General features: G+C 41.2%; 1 protein-coding gene across 3 annotated transcripts; it reads right to left on the bottom strand.

Moving 5' to 3' along the window:
- Nucleotides 1-917: 917 nt before the first annotated feature.
- Nucleotides 918-23163, bottom strand: LOC148855604 (ubiquitin-like protein ATG12). 3 transcript variants are annotated; one of them, XM_088983266.1, is made up of 6 exons: nt 22897-23163; nt 22737-22795; nt 20938-21006; nt 20476-20538; nt 8082-8188; nt 918-1190 (listed from the first exon to the last, which is right to left on the bottom strand). In XM_088983266.1, exons 1-5 carry the CDS (start codon nt 22928-22930, stop codon nt 8129-8131), a joined length of 285 nt encoding a protein of 94 aa, XP_088839392.1. In that variant the 5' UTR covers nt 22931-23163; the 3' UTR covers nt 918-1190; nt 8082-8128. The 3 variants fall into 3 exon arrangements, with proteins under 3 accessions (XP_088839392.1, XP_088839393.1, XP_088839394.1); XM_088983267.1 differs by having other exon boundaries at nt 918-1211; nt 22897-23158; XM_088983268.1 differs by having other exon boundaries at nt 918-1036; nt 22897-23158.
- Nucleotides 23164-23653: the final 490 nt, after the last annotated feature.

Genomic DNA, 23653 nt, shown 5'->3' with positions numbered 1-23653 from the left:
CAAACCGCTAACCTGGGCGGTTAACCATTTGAATCGTTCAAACGGTTTTAATCAGTTTTTATTTTTTTAATTTTTAATTTTTTTGTTAGAATGGGCTGACCATTCGATTTGAACGGTTGGACCATTTGACCCGATAACTGGACCCCTGACCAGTTTGGGATAAGTTTTAAAAACCATGCTATAAACCAACGCCCGCCCGTGAATTAACATCAATTCCGAATTAGCACCTACCCCAGCAGTACTTTACGCCTACAAATTCTGGCCCTGGATTGAACCGTCATTCTTCCAATTTTCTACGCTTCAGTTCTCTGTCTTACCCGTAGTTGGGGTTTCTTCACCAAGGTTTTCTTTCCCCCATTGTAGTAGGGAAGTCCTATCAATATTTCCTGGAATTGCAAGGGAGCTTAGAGGAAGATATTTAAACTTAATTTTAATCATTTTGTTTATATGGATTCTCCAAATTTTATTTTCTTGTCAAAAACAAAAATCTCAACTCGAAAAATGGGAATTATTAGATAAAAATCAAATACCCCTATTCTGTTTTGGTATTAAGGCCTTGTTTGGCATCAATTCTAGAAATTCTCATTTTCAGAATCCTTTTAAAAAATAATAGCTTCCAAGAATTTTCATCTAGAGAATTACTAGGTGTTTTTGGCACTGTCATTTTGATTATTGTTTTTAACGTGTAAATGGGAGAGTTTATAAAAGATTTTAAAAGTTAATGTTTAGAAAATTAATTAGGGGTGTTGCTTAAGCATGTTTTCTAATTATTTAGTTAATCATGTTCATAGGATAGAGTTACATCTCTCAAAAGAATAAGATAAGAGTTAACAGTGTTAACTACACCTATGCTACACTCCGATTGCCGAAACCGTGAAAAACCTATACGATATTCCATGTATCAAACATAACTATACTTTAAGTCTTCACAAATGAGAGAATTCTCATTATTTCTTAGGTTCACCAAATTTCATCAAGTATGATCTCCCGGTCACGTTTTCTTCCACCAAGAGAGTTTTATGGAACATTTTGAACCCTGAATTTTGGAGAATCATCAATAAGAGCACTCCCCTATTCCGAAAGTGGAAGAGAAAAAAAAGACATCACTGTTTAAGAACATCATATTGAGAAGAATAATCACTTGATGAAATGAAATAATCAAATTATTTGTACGCAATCCACCTGCAAACCTGCAATGCAACCATGGTGTCCTATGTTCAAGGTTAGCATATCCACAAAGAAAGTGTTTTATACATTTAACCAATAGCAAGATGACCTTGATAAGTTTGTACATTCTACAGCAGCCATTTTTTACATCAAAAAGAAAAAAAAAAAAAACAACTATGGCGGATCACTATGAATTTTACTGCTTAGTTTGCTTAAATGTTCTATAGCAATAACCGAGTCCATCTCTACAAGCAATCTTTCTCATGTTACATGCATGCACTTTCTCACTGAAGTTTTCTGGCAATTTTACCAGTATATATCTCAACAATCAAAGTATGACAATAGAAATGGCATTATATGCTTAACTAAAAAAATGTTTGGTGGTGTCCAGAAACCACATTGATATTTTCTGTTACAAATCAGGGAAAAAAAACGAACTCAGATTGAAGCCATTTTAGGATTTCAAGACAGGAACTCCTTTATATTTTTTCTGTTACATGGAAACTAGCCCGATGACTCCACATTAATGATGTATGTAATTTGTGGTAAAATGCTAGGAAAAACAGGATGACTCACTAGACCTTGGGGCACAAATTGCTTCCCCCTTACTGAGCTTCGTGCACGAGTTGCACGAGATTTCCACCTCGGCCCCGGTGGACTTGCTACTTGCATCAAGCAAGCTACCAGTGCTAACGCTAGACATCGTGAACTGAAGGAAAAGAAACGGATAAGGAACAAAGGTGGCTTACCTAAAAGGAGAGGAAGGAACAATTCCTTTATGCTTGCATCAAGCAAGCTATCAATGCACAAATTCCTTTATGCTTTTACTGTTTTGTGGCAACACCATTTTTTTGTAGTAAAATTCTTTACTATTTTTTTCTACTTGTAGTATTATGGCAACACCATTGTTTTATATTTAATTTTGTAAAGTTATGCTAATTTTATACAAATTTACTAATATTTCTAACGATTGGATATCCAGGTATGTAAACGAATTGAATTCGAATTACATATGAGTTGGATAGCTGATCGAATTTAAATATCCTAGATTTTTATCAGATTGGATTCAGATATACCTCTATCCAAATTTGATTCAATCGCCCTTTCAGTCCTCACCCTTTGGGCCAGGTATGTTTGTCAATTAAATTTTGGGTATTAATGAGGATTCTTTGCCAGGAACAGGTATTCCAGCGTCCCAACTTGAAGGAATGGCCACTAGAGGAATCTCTAAGAAAGTGGGAAGTGGTTGTCTAGGGGGAGGGGAGTTTTACCATTGGAAAAGAAGCAGGAGGAATTAGAGAGAATCTGGGGTCAAATCTGCAATATTCTTGAGGAGTATGAACAGCAAGAGGAATTAATGGTGGAAAACTCTAAACAGACCAAGGAAGTTACAGATCTTTCGGAGGGCCCACCCAAATTTAGGGTGAAGGAAGGGGAAAGAGACAATATGGTTAAGGGTTGTGAAAAGGAAGAAGAGGATTTATCTTCCAAAAAGGAGCAAGAGGAGGAATTAGAGAGGATATGGGAACTAATATGTGCTCTCCTTGAGGAGTACAAGAAGAAAGATATTTCTTTGGAGGAAAGTGCAAAAAAGGCCGAGAAAAATAAAAGTGCCTAGGGAGCATCAAGGAAAACCTAGGGTAGAAAACAGATGGAGGAAAAAGAAAAGAACCGAAGTGGAAAGATTGATCTCAGACATCAAAAAGAATATCGAGTTAACTGGGAGAGGGGAGAGAAGGAAGAATTTCAAGTAATGGGTGACAACTCTAGGTGGGCTCTCAAACAATTGCTATTATGAAAATTATTAGCTAGAATGTGAGGGGTTTAGGCAGTGCAAGGAAGAAAAGGCTAATTAAGAACCTCCTTAGAAGAGAAAGGCCTGACATTGTGATAATACAGGAGACAAATTAGCTGAAATTGACAGAAGGTGGGCGAGAAGTGTTGGAAGACTAGAGGGGTAAGATGGGTCTCTACACCTTCTTGGGGGGCTTCAGGGTGTATAGTCACTTTTTGGAGAGAAGATATTGTGGAGACCGTGGAGGAGTTAATAGGTAATTTTTCGGTGTCTCTAAAGTTTAGGATGGTAGAGGAAGGTTTCACATGGGTGTTAACCAATGTGTACAGGCCAAACAGCTATAGAGAGAGAAATGAGTTTTTGGAAGAACTATACAGTATCCAAGGGTTATGGGAGGGTCCCTGGTGTTTTGGGGGGTGGGGGGATTTCAATGTATTTCAATTTACTGATGAATCAAATAACCTGCAACAATCCATCACTACCAGCATGAGGAAGTTCAATGATCTCATTAATACTTGTTAGTTAAAGGAGATTCCCCTTTTGCAAGCTCAATTAACTTGGTCCAACTTCCAGGAAGTTCTAACTTGCTCAAAATAGGATAGATTTCTCTTTAATGAGAATTGGGAAAGTCACTAGCGAGGTTTGTTTGCCAAAGCTTTGCCCAGAGTCACCTCCAACCATTGCCCTATTGAGATAGGTTAGGAACCTTTTAGCCATGGACCTAGGCCTTTTAGATTTGAAAATATGTGGTTGACACATCCAGATTTTGTGAACAATGTTGAGAAGTGGTGGAGAGAAGTAATGAGGGGGTTGAGATGGAAAGGGATGAAATTCCACAAGTTGTTGAAAAGATTGAGAGCAAAATTAAAAGAACGGAACAGGGATCAATTTGGGAGATTAGAGGAATTAAAAGCTAATATAATGACCCAAATTGAGGAAGTAGATGTAAAGGAATCCCAAAATACCTTGAATGAACAGGAAAGGGGGTCAAGAAGAAGATTGAAGCAGGAACTAGAAGAGGTCCTGTTGCGGGAAAAATCTCTTGGAGGCAAAAATCCAGGTTAAATGGATTAATGAAGGCAATGGGAACACCAAATTCTTCCATGAAGTGGCTAATGAGAGGAGAAAAAACTTGGTGTGTAAGCTAGAAGTGGATCGTGTAGAAGTTAAATCTCATTATGAGATAGCTAGATGTTTTGTAGATCATTTCAAATCTATCCTATGGAGGCCTCTAGAAAGTAGAGAGGAGTTGGAAGTGTTGGATAGGCCAGAACTTTCTAAAATGAATAACAGCTGGTTAGAAAGGAATTTTGAGGAGGAAATTAGGCATGCAGTGTTTTCAATGGATAGATCTAAGGCACCAGGGCTAAATGGCTTCACTATGGCTTTTTATCAAGATTGTTGGAATAGAGTGAAAAAGGATTTGCTTGAGGTTTTTAAAGAATTGGAGGATAATTTTGTCATTAGCCCTAGAGTTAATGCTACTTTTCTTGTTATGATTCCAAAGAAGAAAAATGCTACACACCCTAAAGACTTTAGGCAATCAAGGCTTTGTCTGCAAGCTAGACTTGGAAAAGGCATATGATTTAGTGGATTGGAGTTTCTTGTTAGAGGTTTTACAAAAGTGTGGTTTTGGGAACAGGTGGTGTAATTGGATTGTTGGTTACCTTCTTACCATTACTCAATTTTGGTAAATGGAGTAGTAAATGACTTCTTTCCGGCTTGTAGGGGACTAAGACAAGGTGACCCACTCTCCCCTTTCTTGTTCACATTAGTTGTTGATGTGCTGAGTCGACTTTTATCTGAAGCAAACAAGACTGGGTCAATAAAGGGGTGAAGAATAGTAAGAGATTAAGTTCCGATCACCCACCTCCAGTTTGCAAATGATATAATAATCTTTTGTGAGGGGGTGACTTGACGAGAGTGAGACATCTAAAGAGTCTTTCATAGTTTTCAAGGCTCCAAGGTGAGGCTAGGCAACAGGGGGGTGCCTTGTCACCTAGTCGCTTAGGCGAGCACCTAGGCGTCGCCTAGGCGATGGATTTTTTTAGGTGAAAAATACATATCCTGGTAGTTCCCTAGGTTCCATAACCATCTTTCCTTAATAACTATCCATAATTTTCATAAGAAAATTATAAACTTCATGTTTATGTCTAGAAAATCAACATATTTATGAGAAGAAAAATAAGAAAGAAAAGAAAATTCAATAAATATGGGGACTGAACCCCTATTTTTGTTATAGGAAAAGAAGAAAAGAAAAGGTGGAAGAAGAAGAAGAAGATGTGGAGGAAGAAATGTGTTGATTAGACAACACTTTAAGTTTTTACCTTACTTATTGGTTCAAATTCTGAAGTCTTTGAGGGTTCAATACAAATGTTAGCAATGTTTGTGTTGATTAAACCCTAACAAATAAGAAAAAAATAAACAGAAATTAGTTTATAAACACAAAAATGAATATTTTTGTTTAATAATGTCTATTTTATAATTATAATCTCAAAAAAGTTCCAAGGGCGCCTTGTCGCCTAGGCGTCACCTTGACAACTATGGAGTCTTTTAACTCTTTCTAAGAATGCCTTTAACCTAAAGATAAATTTTGAGAAGAGCTGTGTGGTAGGATTAAATTTGGAAGGTAGGGAGGTGGAAGTTGTTGTGGAATGCTTAGAATGTCCCATCTCAGAGTGGCCCTTAACCTATTTAGGTCTTCCCCTAAGTGCTAACCCAAAGGAGAGTCGTTTTTGGAACCCTATTGTAGAAAAGTTTGAAAAAAGGTTGGCAACTTGGAAAAAGAATTATGTTTCTCTAGGGGGTAGAGTAACTTTAATCAAGGCTACGCTTGCCAATCCGTCGATTTATTTCTTGTCTATCTTTAGAATTCCTTCTAGGGAAACTATGAAGAAAAAAAAAACTAAGGGTTTTCCAATGGGAGCTAGGGGAGGAGAAAAAGGATCACCCGATCAGGTGGGAGGTAGTTACCCGAAGTAAGGAAGAAGGGGGACTAGGGTTGGGGAACCTAGCTTATAAGAATGAAGCTCTACTAGGCAAATGGTCATGGAGATGGCCTTTAGAAAGAGAGAGATTGTGGCATGAGGTGGTGGCTAGCATCTATGGTTGTTCTAAAAGTGGTTGATACGTTGGGGTATCTCGATGGGCTACTCTTACAACACCCTGGAAGGCAATCTCTGCCATTCTCACAAATTTCCTCAAGTTTGTAAGGTATGATGCCTGCTCTAGTAATTCTATTCTTTTTTGGGAAGATACTTGGGTGGGTAACCAACCTCTCAAAGACCTATTTCCCTCCCTTTATTCCAAATCTCTCTTTAAAAAGGAGCTAGCCTCCAGGTTCCTGTCCTCCCTTTGTCCTTAAACTAGGATTTTAGCTTTCATAGAGGGTTGAGTGAAGAGCAGTCTGCTTGTATAGCTGAGCTGTTACTCCTTGACTCTATTTGTTTAGACCCTCTTAATCCTAACAGACGAATTTGGACCTTAACTCCGAGTGGCTCCTTCTCTTGTGCCTCTTTCTTCAAGTCCCTCAGCTCCACTTCCTCCTCGCGGGTGTTTCCAATTAAAGAAATTTGGTCTAGGCCCATCCCCCCTAAAACAATGGTTTTCTTCTGGGAAATTTATCATGGTAAGATTAATTTAACTTTGGACAACTCGCAAAAACAGAAACCTTTTATGTGCTTGTCCCCAAACTGGTGCACCCTTTGTAAAATGCAGAGGACTGTTCCCATCTGATGATATCTTGCTCCTTCGTTGCAGCTATTTGGAATTGGATTTTCTTGTTGTTTGGGTGCAGGTGGAACTTGCCGTCCAATGTGAATTTTCTCTTCGATCCGTCTATCTTTGGTTGACCCATGAAGAGGGGGAAATTAATGTGGAAATGTGCTAGAACAGCTTTGTTATAGGACTATTTGGGAGGAAAGAAATGACAGAATATTTCAAGGAAACCAAAGGAGTCTTGCTGAAGTAAAAGAGTGTATCTTGACAAGGGAAACCCTTTGGCTGAAAACTTCAGCACTTTTTGAGAATTACTCTCATGATGATCTCAGGAGAAACTGGGCACAAGTGGCTTCTACATCTTCTCGAAAGATTAGAAATTTAGAATACAAGCTAGCTGGATACCCCCTCTGGAGGGCGCTATGAAATTGAACTTTGATGGGAGTAGTCAAGGGAACCCAGGACCTTTGGGCATAGGAGGAGTTTTGAGAGATTAGGATAGCAACATTCTTTCCTTGTACTCAGGATAAGTGGGAGTTGGAGACTCTACAAGGGCTGAGATACTAGCAGCAGTACAAGCAATACAGCTTGCCAACCAACACAGAGTGGAGAATTTGGTAATTGAGGGAGATTCCAAGGTAGTTGTGGGTTGGTTGGCAAACCCAAATACTGTTAATTGGGATTATAGGGATCTCCTAAAAAGAGTTAATTGGCTTACAAGAAACATGTCAGTTCATTTTCAGTGGGTTAGCAGATCAGAAAATGTTTTGGCTGATTCTCTTGCTAAACAAGGGGTCTCGAGGGTTTCTTTGTACTGGGCAACTTTGTAAACTGATTTCTGTTTAGTGTGAGTTTTGTGCTTTCATCCTTAAAGAAGAGGTCGCATCTTGTGCCTCTTCATAGGCTGTTTGTATGCTCACTGTTTCACTATTAATAACAATTTCATTCATTTATCAACAAAAAATGACAGTCTTCTTGGTGTGCATGGCACTTCTCTTCTTACATAAAATTTTCTAGAATATATAATAAATTTGACTGTTACTAGATTAAAAAACATAGCTTTGTTTTTTTTTTTTTTTTGATGAATAAAAAAAAAACATAGCTTTGTTCTTACCAATAAAAAATTAAATAATAAAACAAACAAACAAACAAAAAGAAAAGAAAAGAAAATTGCCACATACAATCTTTCCATGATCAGAGTTTATTTCTTTGCTAATTAACTATGACCACCAAGTACAATCAAGGGGATTGGTCCAATATAAATAACTTCGTCTGTGGTGTCAAGAACACAGATGGTGTCTTTCAAGGGCAAAAAGTTGGTTACATAATCATTGAAATGTTTAGAGAACCTAATCTGAAGAGAAAATTACTGAAAATGAATACCCCAGACAATACTACATACCAGATATAATGTCTGAGAAATACTTGTTCAGACGCTGCAAATGGCTCTTACCCCCATGCCATGGAGCAAGCATAATTGACCACCAGTTTCCCATCAAACCCAAAATTCTGTAATTTCAAAGGAGCAACAATCATGATAATGTATATCCAAGACATCAATGACATAAGGTAGGACAAAGAGCAATTATCCATGACTAAACTCAAGTTTATCAGAATTCAGATGTACATTCCAGAAGAGAATAGAATTTTCATGCCTTTGATTTAATGAAAATGTGATATTTAATCTAGCAAAAAAAGAGGGAATTGAATTTTCATTAGTACCAAAGCCATCACATGCTCAAAAATAGAGTAATGTTGTATCTAACATTTTTTTTGTAAGGGAAGCAAAATGTATACTAAACCTATATCAGCCCAGAAGAATTCAAAAGCCCACTGTAAACCACACTTTGCACTTTATAATCCATTTCCAAATTCCTGCACCACATCATTCTTCCTCTTTAAAACAATGACATGGCATTCCCTTTCATGGCAGCATTGCATCCATTGCTTCCACCATAGTCTCTCTGTAACTCTAGCTCAACTCTCAATTGTGTCTCTTTCTATCTGCAACTCCACCACAAATCTCGCACCATTAGAATCTGACACCATTGACGATCACCTATCCACTATTAACCCTATAGATTGAGAGTCTAGGATTTCTAAAGTACTTGCCACTGAAATGCCTGTGAGCTCCATCAAACATTTCAGTTCTTCACTTGAGTTCAAAAATCCACCACAAAATACAAGACTAGCTTTTTGCACTAGGATGTAAAACAAAGAATCTCCACTAAATGGGCATCTTGGCCTAGCCACTTCAGCAACCTAGACAGAACTAACTGCTACTGAATATCAATCAGTACCCAGGCCTCTGTAAATTATGTTGAACTCACAAAAACCAAAGTCACATTAAGTAATTTTTGGCACTTAAATCATTTCTTTCTACTTCTACCCATGTCTTTTTTGGTCTACCCCTAGCCCTTCTAGTTCCTTCAACTTGAACAAATCACTTCTGCTTATGGGTGCTGTCAATGGTCTTCTATGCATATGACTAAAGCATTTGAGTCTACTTTCTCTCATTTTATCACCTATTGGAGCTACTCCAAAGTTCCTATAAATGACCCCATTTCTGGTCTTATCCTTCCTATTTTTTTCACTCATACATATCAGCATATTCATTTCTGCCACAATCGTTTTTTGGACATGCTTCTTGATTCCCAAACACTCTACCCAATAAAACATAGCTGGCCTTACAACTATTTTACAGAATTTTCCTTTCATTCTAAATGGTACTCACCTATCACATAAAACTCTGGATGCACCCCTCCATTTTACCCATCCTGATCTAATTATATGGGCAAAATCCTCCTCAATCTCTCCCTGGTCATGAATTATTGAATCAAGGTACCAGTCACATTGAGTTATCTTTTGGTCTCCAATCCTAAGTGTACCCCAATCTGCATTCCTATTAATATTAAATTTACATATCATATATTCTGTTTTAGTTTTATTTTAAAACCTCTTGTTTTTAGGGAATTTGTCCATAAGCTTAATTTTGCATTTAATCTTTCATTAGTTTCTTTAATTAAAACTGTTGGAATAATGTTAAAAAAACTTAGTTGCAGTTGTTAGGGCCTGTTTGTCTAGTTAAAGTGTTTTTTATTTCGCTTTTTATTTCAGTTATGTTTGTTATTGTACTCAGGGGCACAAGGGTCTTTTCCCTTGTTATTTCTGTCACCCTATATATAGTAAAATAAACACTGGCCCCGCCAATACTGTTACATTGCAAATCGATCAACCCTACTGTCAAGAGAAGATCGATCAACCCAAAGAGTAGATCGAACAGACTAGCAGAAAGGAAATCTGATTCTGGACTACAGAATAGCTACGACTGGTACAATTCTCCCTATTTTTTCTCTTCTTTACTCTCCTTGGTCATGTGCCGAGTGAAAACCCTATGAATCTGGGGCGGCTGAATGCTGTCGAACCTGTGTAACCCTAGTTTTCTTGGATCGTGTGATCCTGTTCATGTGTTAAGACAACTGTAGGTCAATGCTGACCTGTCTTCTCAATGGTTTGAGTTGACATAAGCAAGAAGGATCTCTCCTGCTGATTAGGGGCTGTTAGCCATTCTGGAATTCTGGTAGGTGGGGACTGATAAATCTATACAGGTCTGAAACTGCCGAGTATTACCTCAGGTTTGTCCAAAATTTGGTACTGTTTGTGCTCAATCTAGTTGGTAAACCCGAGTGTGTGGGTGTGAACTGAGCGGAGCATTGCTTTGTGGAGTAAGGAGGGGTCCTAAGTCCAGTGTGTGGGGCTGATTAACTACTTGACCATGTCGACTGAGAATTCTGCTACTTCAGAGATCTCAGGGAGTCACAATGGAGTGAGTGGGGGAATGGATATGAGCTTTCCCATGGCTATCATTCCCTTTGATGGTCTGAATTACCTTGAGTGGTCTAGGGGGATAAAACTCTACATCACTGCTAGGGTGTCACGAGTGACTCCTTTGCCGCGCCATCAAGCACCTACCATGAGCCATCAGAGTGCCAACCGCATGCCTTCAAGGTGTCAACATGTGTGTCATGGGTGGGCTACGCATGTATTTGTAAGGGGGGACCGCCAATGGCGTTATCGTAAATACATAGTATGAATTTTCATTCTTTTGATGTTTCTTACTATCACTCCCGCAAAAGCTTAACGTACTCTTTGAGGGGAGGTAGGTAGTCGAGTGAGTTCATAAGCGTATAAAGGTTAAGCACGAGATCCCCTCGACACTGTACTGTGTGCTTGTGCTTACCATTGATTAATGCAATACAAGTTACCTTTTGTCTAATCTGTGTGCATTCTTGTTGCCTGGTGTTGTTGTTGCTTGCTTTCGTAGGCTTTCTCGACCCCATCGAGCGCCGCACGGGGCCTCGCTGATTAACCCCGTGACAGTTGGTATCAGAGCAGGTTGCTCCTCAACGCTCGTGACCCTTGCATAGCAACACTAGTGGTGGCGCAATGAAGCACAACAAGGAACTCACCGACGAGATTAGGCATGGCCTTGCCCATGCAAGGGAGACTGATGAGTCTCTAGGCGATGAAGCCGCTGTAGAGAAGGCCCCAAAGGGTCGCACATCCAAGACAAGCAAGCCTGACAAGTCAGCGCTGACATGCTTGCTGCCTTCGACACACGCATCCTTCGCTGTGAAGTGACTGTTGGGGAGATGCGTGACCGTGTAGAAGAAATCCACTTGAATGTGAAAACAATTGAGAGCTCCATGGTGGAGCTAGAAGCCCGTTTAAATGGCATTATGAATGAGGTCCAAGACGTCCTGAATAGAACCCTCAAGGAAGTCCTTGGAACAAAATCTCGACAAGAAGGGAGCTCATCTCGATCTGACATCCAAGACCAGGTGGATGAGATGAAAGCTGAATGGATGGCCATGAAAGTAGCCCTGGCCTCTCCTTCCGACATCCAGACTCAAGTGGATGAACTAAGAGGAGACATGTCGCTCCTCAAGAGACTGGTGGCCAGCACTCCAAGCCCCTCCACAACGTTGGCCCCTGCTCGGGTGAAGATTCAAGAGCCCACACCTTATGCCGGCTCCCGAGATGCTAGAGAACTTGACAACTTCTTGTGGCAGATGGAACAATATTTCCATGCCGCTGGCATTGATGATGACCTAACGCAAATTCGTACAGTGATCATGTATTTGACTGACATTGCTATGCTATGGTGGCGCAGGCGATGCCAAGACATTGAACGGGGTACGTGCACCATTGAGACATGGGCTGATTTCAAACGAGAACTAAAGTGGCAATTCTACCCAGAGAACGTGGAGTACTTGGCGCGGAAGAAGTTGAAAGCACTCCAACATGGGGACTCACTCCACGATTACGTTAAAGAGTTTTCAGCCCTTACCTTGGAGATCAAGGACATGTCCGACAAGGATCTACTGTTCAACTTCATGGACGGACTGAAGCCATGGGCCGAGCTAGAACTCCAATACCGCAACGTACAGGACCTCGCCACAACAATGGCAGTGGCGAAGCAACTCAATGAGACCAGCTTGTTAGATGAAGAAGCTCCTAAGCCAGAAAGCCCGCGTTCCCCTAATTTGAGTGGGGGAGCAAGGCGCTCACGCCCTCCGTACGACAACTCCAGCTTCAACAAGCCAGCAAGACAAGACTACGGGAAGAAGCCACAAGGAGAGCAAGGCCCTCAGCACCATTACAAGCCCAGAACCGCTGGGTCCCCAATTTCTTGCTTCCTTTGTGGGGGAAATCAATTGGTTCGCAATTGCCCAACCAAGAAAAAGATCAATGCCCTTGTTGCCAAGCTTAGTGATGACGAGCAAAGTGATGAGGAAAAGTCTGTGCAGGCGCCAAGAGTGGGCGCCCTTCAACTCTTCAACGCCATGGTGAAGAAAGAGGCCAATCATGGAAGGCCAAAGAGAGCCCAAAAGGGGCTGAAGTATGTAGACATCCTCCTCGGCGGGAAGCCGACTCAAGCCCTTGTTGATACAGGGGCCTCCCACAACTTCATTTCAGTTGCCGAGGCCAAGCGACTCAAGCTGAACACCGTGAAAGAGACAGGGTGGATCAAGGCCGTGAACTCCGGGGCAAAGGCGATTGAAGGCACGGCTCGTGGGGTTGACCTCCAAGTTAGGCCGTGGACAGACAAGATTAATCTTTCAGTTGTACCCCTGGATGACTTCCGAGTTGTCTTGGGAATGGACTTCATGAGACAAGCAGAAGCCGCGCTCCTGCCTCACATCAACTCTCTATGCATCTTGGACGAGCGCTCCCCTTGCATGGTACCAGTTGTGACTTCTACCCGAGTTCATGAGAAGCAAGTTTCTGCACTACAACTTTTTCATAGAGAAGTCTTGTTCAACGCCAACATGAAGGAAGCAGAGAAGTTCCCCACTCTACAAGCTGAAGAAGCCGCACCTCGAGCCAACAACTACAGCAGCAGTAGGAAACAGCAGGCCATCCAGCCGTCTACACCTCTCCAGCAACAGAGTTCGTGCACGTCGACAACCATCAAGCAAAGCAGAAGACCCAAGGCCGTGTCCAAGTTCAACATCGCCCATCACCACAACCACAGGGGAAAGCGAGTGCCACCCAAGCTGCCTAGGGACCACTTTCGCGCCATCCCTGAGACTGAATCATGTAGTAGCCTTTTGAGTCACCCTTGGGGAAATATTCATGCAAACCAATACCCCAACAATCCAAACCATCATTTTGACCCTTACCTGGCCCAAACCTACCCAATAACCAGGTCGAATCAGCCATTAACATACCTTGAGGCCGCTAGGAAAGGACTTAGCCCTAGGAAACCCCAACAGAGTAGGCCAACCCAACCATGCTACAAGACTATACACCTCGGCCTTGGACAACAGCAGGTTCGCGAGCAGCAGAAGAACCTTCCTTCCGCAGTAGTGACTCTACGGGACCGGCCGAAGCCAATCTCCGAGGACGAAGATTGAATTGAGTGGGGGAGAATGTCACGAGTGACTCCTTTGCCGCGCCATCAAGCACCTACCATGAGCCTTCAGAGTGCCAACCGCATGCCTTCAAGGTGTCAACATGTGTGTCATGGGTGGGCTACGCATGTATTTTGTAAGGGGGGACCGCCAATGGCGTTATTGTAAATACATAGCATGAATTTTCATTCTTTTGATGTTTCTTACTGTCACTCCCCCAAAAGCTTAACGTACTCTTTGAGGGGAGGTAGGTAGTCGAGTGAGTTCATAAGCGTGTAAAGGTTAAGCACGAGATCCCCTCGACACTGTACTATGTGCTTGTGCTTACCATTGATTAATGCAATACAAGTTACCTTTTGTCTAATCTGTGTGCATTCTTGTTGTCTAGTGTGTGTTGTTGCTTGCTTTCGTAGGCTTTCTCGACCCCATCGAGCGCCGCACGGGGCCTCGCTGATTAACCCCGTGACAAGGGGGCGAATAGGATACATCAATGGGAGAGTAAGGAACCGATGTATGGAAGTGCTGAGCATGATAGGTGGAACCAAGAGAACAGTATGGTGATGTCTTGGCTCTTGGTTTCAATGCTGCCACAAGTAAGGAAGACCTTTATGTGAGCTGAAACTACTTGTGAGATATGGGAACAAGCGAAGTCCACTTATTTAGAACAGAGACACTATGCCAAGATATATCAACTACAAGCTGAATCTTCTACTTGCAAGCAGGGGGAGAGGAGTCTCTCGATGTACTATTCTGATTTGACATCAATATGGAAAGAACTTGATCACTATCAGAATGTGAATTGGAAGTGTGATGAAGATGCAAAGGCCTATAAGTCACTTGTATCACAGCAACGCGTGTTTGCCTTTCTCCTAGGGCTGAATCAGTCATATGAGTCCATCAGGGTACAGATCTTGGGTAGTAAAGACTTGCCATCAGTCCAGGAGGTGTATGCCTTGGTGCAGTCAGAAGAAAGCAGAAGAAGTGTGATGAATGGTGTAGAAGGGGAGTCAGTTGCCCTAGCGGTTCGGGGAAATTCAGATACAAATGTCGGAGGTGGCTTTAAAAGGGGTGACACTAAGGAAAAACCAGAAGATAAAAGCAAGCTTTGGTGCACTCACTGCTAGAAGACACGACACACTAAAGATACATGCTGGGATCTCCATGGAAAACCTAAATGGGCACAGGATTTGGGTAAGAAGTCAGCACCGGATCAGGGCAAGAAACAGGCCAGCAAAATCAAAGAAGGTATAACTCAGCTAATATGGCATCGACAGAAACTATTCCTTCCGTAACTCAGGAGAGACATCTCGGTTCTGACCCTAAGGAAGATATTATCAACTCCTTCCGTGAAATTTGGAATTGTATGGTAGGACTCCCCGCCAGGTGGATTCTGGGCCTACTCCTACCTCATTTGCGTCTACATCAGGTAATGCCACAACCTTCCATGTGTCATCTCATACTACTGATTCACTTTGGATTATTGACTCCGGAGCCTCAAATCACATGATCGGTAAGTCAAATTTGTTCCAGACATATAACCTTCTCTCTGGGAGAGATAAGGTAAGACTGGCCGATGGTTCTTTTTCTACCATAGCTGGTCGAGGCACCATATCTCTCCCACTTGGCCTTACTCTTCCTAATGTCCTGCATGTTCCGAAATTACCTATTAATTTGTTGTCCATTAGTAGTATTACTCACTCTTTGAACTGCTCAGTCACCTTTTTTCTGTCTTCATGTGTGTTTCAGGATTTGACCTCGGGGAAGACGATTGGTAGAGGAAGCATGGTGGATGGTCTCTACGTGTTGGAGAATAATGCTGGTCTAGTGGCGACTGAGTCCACAAGTTCGTCGAGTGAGAGTCAGGCCTATTTATGGCATAGTCGTTTAGGTCATCTTTCTTTTGAGTCATTAAAAGTTATGTTCCCAAAGTTGTTTGAGTCCTTGTCAATGAGTCAGTTATAGTGTCAAACTTGTCAGCTGAGTAAGCATTGTAGAAGTTCTTTACCTTTAAGAAATAAAAGATCTGAATTTCCATTTCATATTGTTTATTCTGATGTTTGGGGCCCTGTTACTCTACCTACTACGGCTGGCTATAAGTATTTTGTTACTTTGATTGATGATTATTCTCGATACACATGGGTTTACCCCATGCGATCTCGAGACGAAATGCCACAAATTGTGAAAGATTTTCAACGCATGGTGTTCAATCAGTTCCAAACGGAAATTCATATTTTCCAGTCGGACAATGCAAAGGAATATTTCCATAGTGATCTCACGAAGTTCTTTGCTTCGAGTGGGTCACTTCAGCGAAGCTCTTGTGCCAGGACACCCCAACAAAATGGTGTGGCTGAACGAAAAAATCGTCACCTTCTCGAAGTTGCTCGTGGCTTGCTGATTCATATGAATGTGCCAAAACAGTTCTGGATGGATGCAGTATTGTGTGCGACATATATCATCAATCGCATGCCCTCTCGGCTACTAGAGTATAAGGCCCCACATCAGCTCCTATTCCCTACAGCCCCGTTGTCCACCATTCCGATGTGTGTTTTTGGGTGTTATTGTTTTGTCCACAACCTATCACCTACTCGTGGTAAACTTGACCCTCGGTCTGTTCCTTGTGTTTTTCTTAGTTACCCCTCATCTCAAAAGGGGTATCGTTGCTATGATCCCATTGCCCGCAAGTACTATGTTTCCATTGATGTCTCATTTTTTGAGAGTCAACCGTTCTTCTCGGTTTCTCCTCAGGGGGAGAGTAGGGTTGAGGAGAAACAGGCGACGACTCAGATTCAACTACCTCCTTTACCCGATCCTCCTCCGTTCCAGGTTTTCCATCATCGTCATAAGAGCCAGCAGAGTTCAAGAGCCGTGGAACTGGACACTATGCAACCAACATCATCGGATTCACCCAAGGCAGATCCGTCTCATCAGCCAGGTACACTTGCTCCTATTGCTCCTTTAAATGTTGATTCACATGTCCCCAATGATCTTAATATTCCTATTACTAAGAGAAAGGGTGTTAGATCTTGTACCACTAATCATCCTATCTCTAATTTTGTGTCCTATGAGAATGTTTCACCTTCGTACCGTGCCTTCCTCTCCTCTGTGGATAGTGTTCCCATCCCTAAGACCGTGGTAGAAGCTTTGTCAAAACCTGAATGGACAGATGCAATGTAGGAAGAAACCAGTGGGGTGCAAGTGGGTGTTCACAGTGAAATACAAAGTTGATGGAACTGTTGAAAAGTACAAGGCTAGACTGGTAGCAAGAGGCTTCACACAGGTATATGGAGTGGACTATGCAGAGACTTTTGCTCCTGTAACGAAGATGAACTCCATTCGGATTCTCCTTTCCTTGGCGGCAAATCTTGACTGGGATCTTCATTAATTGGACATCAAGAATGCCTTCTTGAATGGTGACTTGGAAGAGGAGGTGTACATGACCCAACCCCCAGGGTTCTGTGCCAAAGGCAGTGAACAAAAGGTGTGCAGGTTGAAAAAGTCCTTATGTGGATTGAAACAATCACCTCGGGCTTCGTTTAGTAAGTTCCATGTAGCAGTCCAACAAATGGGATTCAAACAATGCTAGTCAAATCATACCTTGTTTGTAAAAAGAGGTGAAGGTAAAATTGCAGCTCTTATTGTGTATGTGGACGACATAGTGATCACAGGAGATTGGGAGGCTGAAATCCAGAGACAAAAAATTCTTAGCCTCTTTATTTCCCAACGGAAGTATGTACTAGATCTACTAGAAGATACAGGCAAGTTGGGGGTAAAACCATCTGATTCACCTATTGAACCTAATCACCATCTGGGAAACAGTCAATGAGAGTTTTTGAAAGATGTAAAGATGTTCCAGAGACTCGTGGGGAGACCTCTCTATTTGTCTATGACCAGGCCTGATATTGCCTATGCAATGGGTGTCCTTAGTCAATTCATGCACAGCCCGATGACAACTCACTTTGAGGCTGCAGAGAGGATATCTCAAGAAGTTTCCTGGAGCCAATTTGTTGTTCCAGAAACACAGTCACTTAAAAGTGGAAGTATATACTGATGCAGATTGGGCAGGAGCAATCAATGACCGAAAGTCTACCAGTGGTTATTGTGCCTTTATAGGAGGAAACCTTGTCACATGGAGAAGCAAAAAACAAAGTGTGGTGGCTAGATCCAGTGCTGAAGCAGAGTATAGAGCGATGGCTCATGGGATTGCGGAAATCATGTGGTTAAGAAATCTGTTAGGTGAGCTGGGTTTCGCAGTAAGCAATCCTACGTCACTCTACTGTGACAATAAATCAGCCATCAATATTGCTGCTAATACAGTTCTGCATGATAGGACGAAACACATTGAAGTGGACAAGAATTTTATCAGAGAGAAACTTGAAAGTGGAGAAGTGTGCACATCATATGTCAACTCGAAAGAGCAACTTGCAGATATCTTCACCAAAGGTCTTCATCATGTGCGACACAAAGATTTGTGTGACAAGTTGGGCATGATTGACATCTATGCTCCAACTTGAAGGGGAGTGTTGGAATAATGTTAAAATAACTTAGTTGCAGTTGTTAGAGCTTGTTTGTCTAGTTAAAGTGTTTTTTATTTCGTTTTTTATTTCAGTTATGTCTGTTATTGTACTCAGGGGCACAGGGTCTTTTCCCTTGTTATTTCTATCGCCCTATATATAGTAAAATAAACATTGGCGCCGCCAGTACTGTTACATTGCAAATCTTCTCTCTTCTCTCCTCTCTTCTCTTCTCTTCTCTCCTCTCCTCTTCCACCTATCTCTGGTCGGCTACACTGTCAAGAAAAACTATGGCATTAGCAAATAACATGCAACATGGGATCCACAAGATCGAAATATCATAAGAAAAAGAAATTATGTAACAGTATTTTCTAACAAGGGGCTTTACTCTTCTATGGGTCAAGAGAGAGGCAAGTGCAAACACCTCCACAGATTGAAGCAACATTCTTCAGGTCTGCTCACTGCCTTCCAAGTAGTGGTGTCTCTCCCTAAAATCCGTTATTTCTATTTGTGACAAGTAAACCTGTTCATGGGCCTAGTGGCCCAACGGGCCGACCCGACCCCCAGACGGGCTTGAATAGGCTTTTTGGCCCGCGGGCTTAACCTCGAGCCAAAAAGCCCGACCCGCATAAAATTCGAGTCGGACTCGGATTTTGCCAAAATAGCCCAGCCTGAGCCCGGCCCAGCCCGGCCCGACCTATAGTTAAACCTAAGTAAAAACCCTATGTGATGTCCATTTGAATAAACTTTTTGATTTGAGAATGTTGTTGATTCACTTGTAGGCCCATTGTTCATTTAAATAGGGGGAAAAAACATCTAAATTAAAATAGAAAATGTCCATTTGAATAGGGAAAAATTCGAATTTCTTTTATTAGGTCGGGCTCGGGCTTCGGGCTTTTTATCAGGGTCGGGCTCGGGCCCAAGTTGTAGGCCCGTTGGTCGGGCCGGGCTCGGGCTCGGGCCTAACATTTTTCTGTTAATAAAGAGTCAAAGCCCAGCCCGAGCCCAGCCCGGCCCATGAACAGGTCTAGTGAGAAGCCCTTTCCTAACTTGTACTGGATGATCATTCACTTTCAAGTCACAAAATACAGATCCATTATGGTAACCTTAGGGCCCATTTGGTGCATCTTTTCGTGTTGTCTTTCGTCTATTTACAAGCCAGGAAGACCAATTTTCGGTCTATTTCTATTTGGTTTGCAGAAGATCTAGCCACCAAAAGCCGGAGTGCCGAAAAGACGCGAGAAGCCGATTTGGGCTGGTTTCAGGAAGCTTCAAATGAAGCTTTTTGCATCTTTCGTGTTTTATTCTCACGTGGAAAGACAGGGAAAAATGCACGGAAAGACGTGCATCTACCAAACTAGCTTCAAGCTGCTCAAATCTTCATGCAAAAGCTCAATGCGTCTTTTGACTGTCAGAGCTACCAGAAGATCTTCCCAAAAAGACTTGCCAAACGGGCCCTTAATCTAGATCATAGAATAAAGCTAAAAGAAGTGGGCCTGACTTTTTTTTCTTTATTTTTTTTATAGATAAAGGTTATTTTATTAATAAAAGCACAAAGGATACATATTATATAATCCCCACAAAGAGGCGCAAGATGCCACCTCTAAACTATGATTCCCATACCCTAGAGTGATTCTAGGCACCTCATGAGTAATTTCGGGGTCATGGGTCAGGGCGAGGTGGGGACTTCACTCCCCATCCCCGTCCCTATCCCCAATCAGGTATCAAAACAATTCCCCATCCCCACCAGAAAAGCTTCATCCCCAACCCGGTCGGGTTGGAGGACAGGTAACCAGCAAGGATGGAGAAAATTGCCATTTTTTCTTGCAATTTTTCAGTTTTTTTCTCATCATGGGTGGTCTGAAACAGGGGCTCTGCCCCCTTCTTTTCGTCATTTTTTCTTTTATTTGAGTACTTTTCCCCAACTTTTCTTGGTCTAAAGCAGGGGCTCCATCTCCCTATTTTCTTCTTCAATTCTTTTTTTCTTGTTTTGGTCTAAAACCGGGGTCACGCCCCCTTCAGTTGCTCTTTTAAGTTCTAGCTTCTAACTCTAATATTTTGTTTTGCATACTTGAAACAAGACTGCAAGAACCACAAGCACAAAAGTTTGTTTCGAGATTTGTAGGTTAATGTATAAAACCAAAAAACTAGTTCAGGAGGGATAGAAATCTGTAGGATTCTTATTTTAGATTCCATTGCCTAGGCAAGGCCTAGGCACCTAGGCGCCCCATGTTCATTGAGCCTCGCCTTGGTGTCTTGAAAACTATGGAAACTACAATACTACATGCATTATATATGTCCAAGAATCTACATTACATATATTGATAGCTGACTCCATAAGATTTGTTCAGTTGAGTTGACAACTTACATTATATAGGTCGATCACCAATTCATCAGGGTTAGGTGAAAAGGCACTATTTACGTACACAAACTGTAAATTTAAAAAAAAGAAGTTGATCAATATTCTCATAGCCAGAATAGATAAGAACATTATGATAAATCTATATCTATACTACTAATAAAAGAGCAAATAGCCCCATTTTCTGGACTTTTCATTAGACATTTTTACCCCTTATCTAAGCAATGTACAATGGGCATAAGAAAGGGCATATATGTCCTTTACTCTCACTCCAAAAACTGCCAACTTATAACCATCAAGAAACTGCCCACTTATAACTGTTTAAAAACTGTCCTCTTATAACAGTTAAGAAACTGCCCACTTATAACTGTTCAAAAACTACCCATGAATTCTAAATAGTTTTGTCTTGGAGATACTGTCACATGCAAATGCACGTTCATGCTTACTAGTAATCTTTAGAAAAGCATTTACCAATGTGTCCCTGTGAAGTTGCCGCCGCAGAAAGTCAATTACTTTAGCAAATTTGTCTGTTCCAGCTATCTGCCAATTTAAGAGCATTTATTATACAAATACAACACTTATGAATGACTATTTAACAAACAACATAAAAGCAACTCTTAGCAGATATCAAAGGGCACGGCTGGACATAGCATTGGTTACAAAATTTGCACTAAAAATTGAAGTTTCTGAAATGATATGGTACCCATGTACTGGTTTCCATGTATCATTCTACAACTACCAGAAAAATACATTAGCTTTTCTCAAGTTTGGAACATACCAATATAGGCAGTGAAGTGAGAGCCCCAACGTAACAACTAACAACAAATCGAAACTGTGTGGAAGAAAACATATGGTGGGTTGGTCTATATGACTCATTAGATATCAAATAGGAACATAGAGAAAAAGGTAGGAACACAAGATAATACAGACCCGTTGCAACAATTCCTGATGAGACCAGCTGTCTTAGACGGTGAATGCCCTCACTATGAACTACTGATTAAGAGACTGAGACTGGTTGTCCTAGATAATGGGTAGTTTGATGTATTTCATTGATAATGTAATAAAACAGGTTGCCCTGCATAATGAGACTCTCATAGTAGTAAGATTAATGGGTTGATCATGCCATGTCTCGACTCCTCACTAAGGTGGCAACTCTTCCATAAAGACATAAAATGTATGAAAAAGACAGAGTTACCAGTTTCATAGAAATGTGAATTTAAGTGTCTGATTTTCTGGGAATTGTGCTCATATTAATGGGAGAAATGCAGACTTGAGGCATTGGTAGACAAATACGGTTTGCAAGGAGAAGGCTGTCAACCAACCCATGAGCTTAGTTGCTAGGACTAGGTGAGTGATACAAAGACTAGGATAGTACTGGTACATGGTACATCCAGTAAAAAGAAGTTCTATGTATAATGCTTTGTATGCAGAAATGGTGTGAATTGGACACAATTGAAACTAGCATGTAATTGGTATTTGTTTGAGTGCATTTTCAGAACCATCTTAAACGCAACTACAGTTGTTGTATACACAACCAAATGGTTTTCTACAAAATTTAGTAGCCTTTGGAGCTGGTTTTCAGCACTTCTCTGAAATGATCAAAAAAAAAAAAAAAAAAAACAGTTCTGTGGAATCCCCAAACAATTGGAATGCTTGAGACAGGTATGAAGGCACTAACCTATTTTTTTTGCTCCATGGGGTAGCCCATCCCTCAAATCCATGACTCCCCCAACCCTGGTGCAGGTGGGATTCGATCCCAAGTCTCCACTACAACCAGAAATAGACCTTACCAACTAGCCAGTTGGCACCTTGCTAAAGGCACTAACTTGGTACCAATGCTATAGAACTTGTAATATTATTATGAAGGCAGATGTTTCTCAAAAAAAAAATGAAGGCAGAAATTCCCACATAGGTAAAATTTGTATGACATAGACGTCGGACTGTGTCAATTTGAAACAACTGATGTCAGCAGCACCTTCTCACCATGATTTGTCTCGAAAAATCATTTATGTAAAAGAGGGGGAAGGTTCTCAGAACATTGAGAAGCTAACTAATACCCTAATGCACGTCCCAAATCACCAATTATCCAACAAAAGATGCAAGAAGTCACATTGCCAACAAAACAAATAGAACCAAAAGACCAGACCGATATAGGATTCCAAAGATAAAGCTTAAAAGCCCCAAATTTCAGGGAAAATAATAAAAAAAAAAAAGCATTGAAAATAAAAGCAAAACCAAAATAGGCATGATCTTGGCAAGCAGGGTGGTACCTTGAACTTGGCTTGCTTCAGGATAGGAGCATCTCCAGTGGCTCTAAGATGCACGACAACTACAGGAAAAACAACCAAAAAAAAAAAACAGAAACAGAGTCAAACAGAAACAGAAACCCTGGCCCTAAGTTAAATCAGATCATCCGCAGAGACTACTTGCCTTTGCGTGCTGAATTCGGGGGCTCTGAAGTCATCCTTTTGAAGGAAACAGATTGCAGCGTTACAGGTTATTCTTGCCCCAGTGTGTTGCAGCATATACATGAATTATAGGAGTTCTTTGCTGCGGAAGGTGGCAATTTCTGACTTCTGTGTGGGTGATAATTATAGGAGTCCTATGAATCATAGGAGTTCTTTGCCTGGACCAGCCTGGAAATTTTGTGCTTGTGTGCTGAGCTGACCGCCGCTGAGCAGCAACCCTGCCTTCTCATTTTGAAAAGCAAAATCGTATTAGACCTGGCAATTGGGTTGGGTGGGTCGGGTTTGGGTTTGGGATGGATCAAGTTACTTCGGGTTAATTTTGGGTTGGGTTAAATTTCGGATTGGGTTGTCAAATGCTAGATCCTAATCCTAAATGTTCGAGTTAGGGTTGACCTATGGATCAATTTGGGTCATCCTAAAAAATAATTGAAATTTACATGAAAATTGTCAAAATTAAAAGAATTAACCTTAAAATTCTAAATATAAAATAAAAAATTTGAACATTTAACAATTTAAAGAGTAAACAATAAAAAGCAAAGACTAAATAAAAAAAAAATAAAGAGTGGAAACTTCCAACAATGTATAAATAATCCCAATTAAACTTGACAAATGGATCAGTGGGTTGACCCATGACCCAACCCAACCCAATCCAATTTTTTCGGGTTGGGCCAGGTTAGGTCATTTTCACATTCAAGTAGCTAAATATGAGACTCTAACCC

Source organism: Nelumbo lutea, chromosome 4 (assembly GCF_056320005.1).
Source record: "Nelumbo lutea isolate HS-2025 chromosome 4, American lotus-T2T, whole genome shotgun sequence".
In the NCBI taxonomy this organism is placed as follows: Eukaryota; Viridiplantae; Streptophyta; class Magnoliopsida; order Proteales; family Nelumbonaceae; genus Nelumbo; species Nelumbo lutea.
The sequence above is the reverse complement of the archived record's forward strand: the minus strand, read 5'-3'. Positions and strand labels throughout refer to the sequence as shown.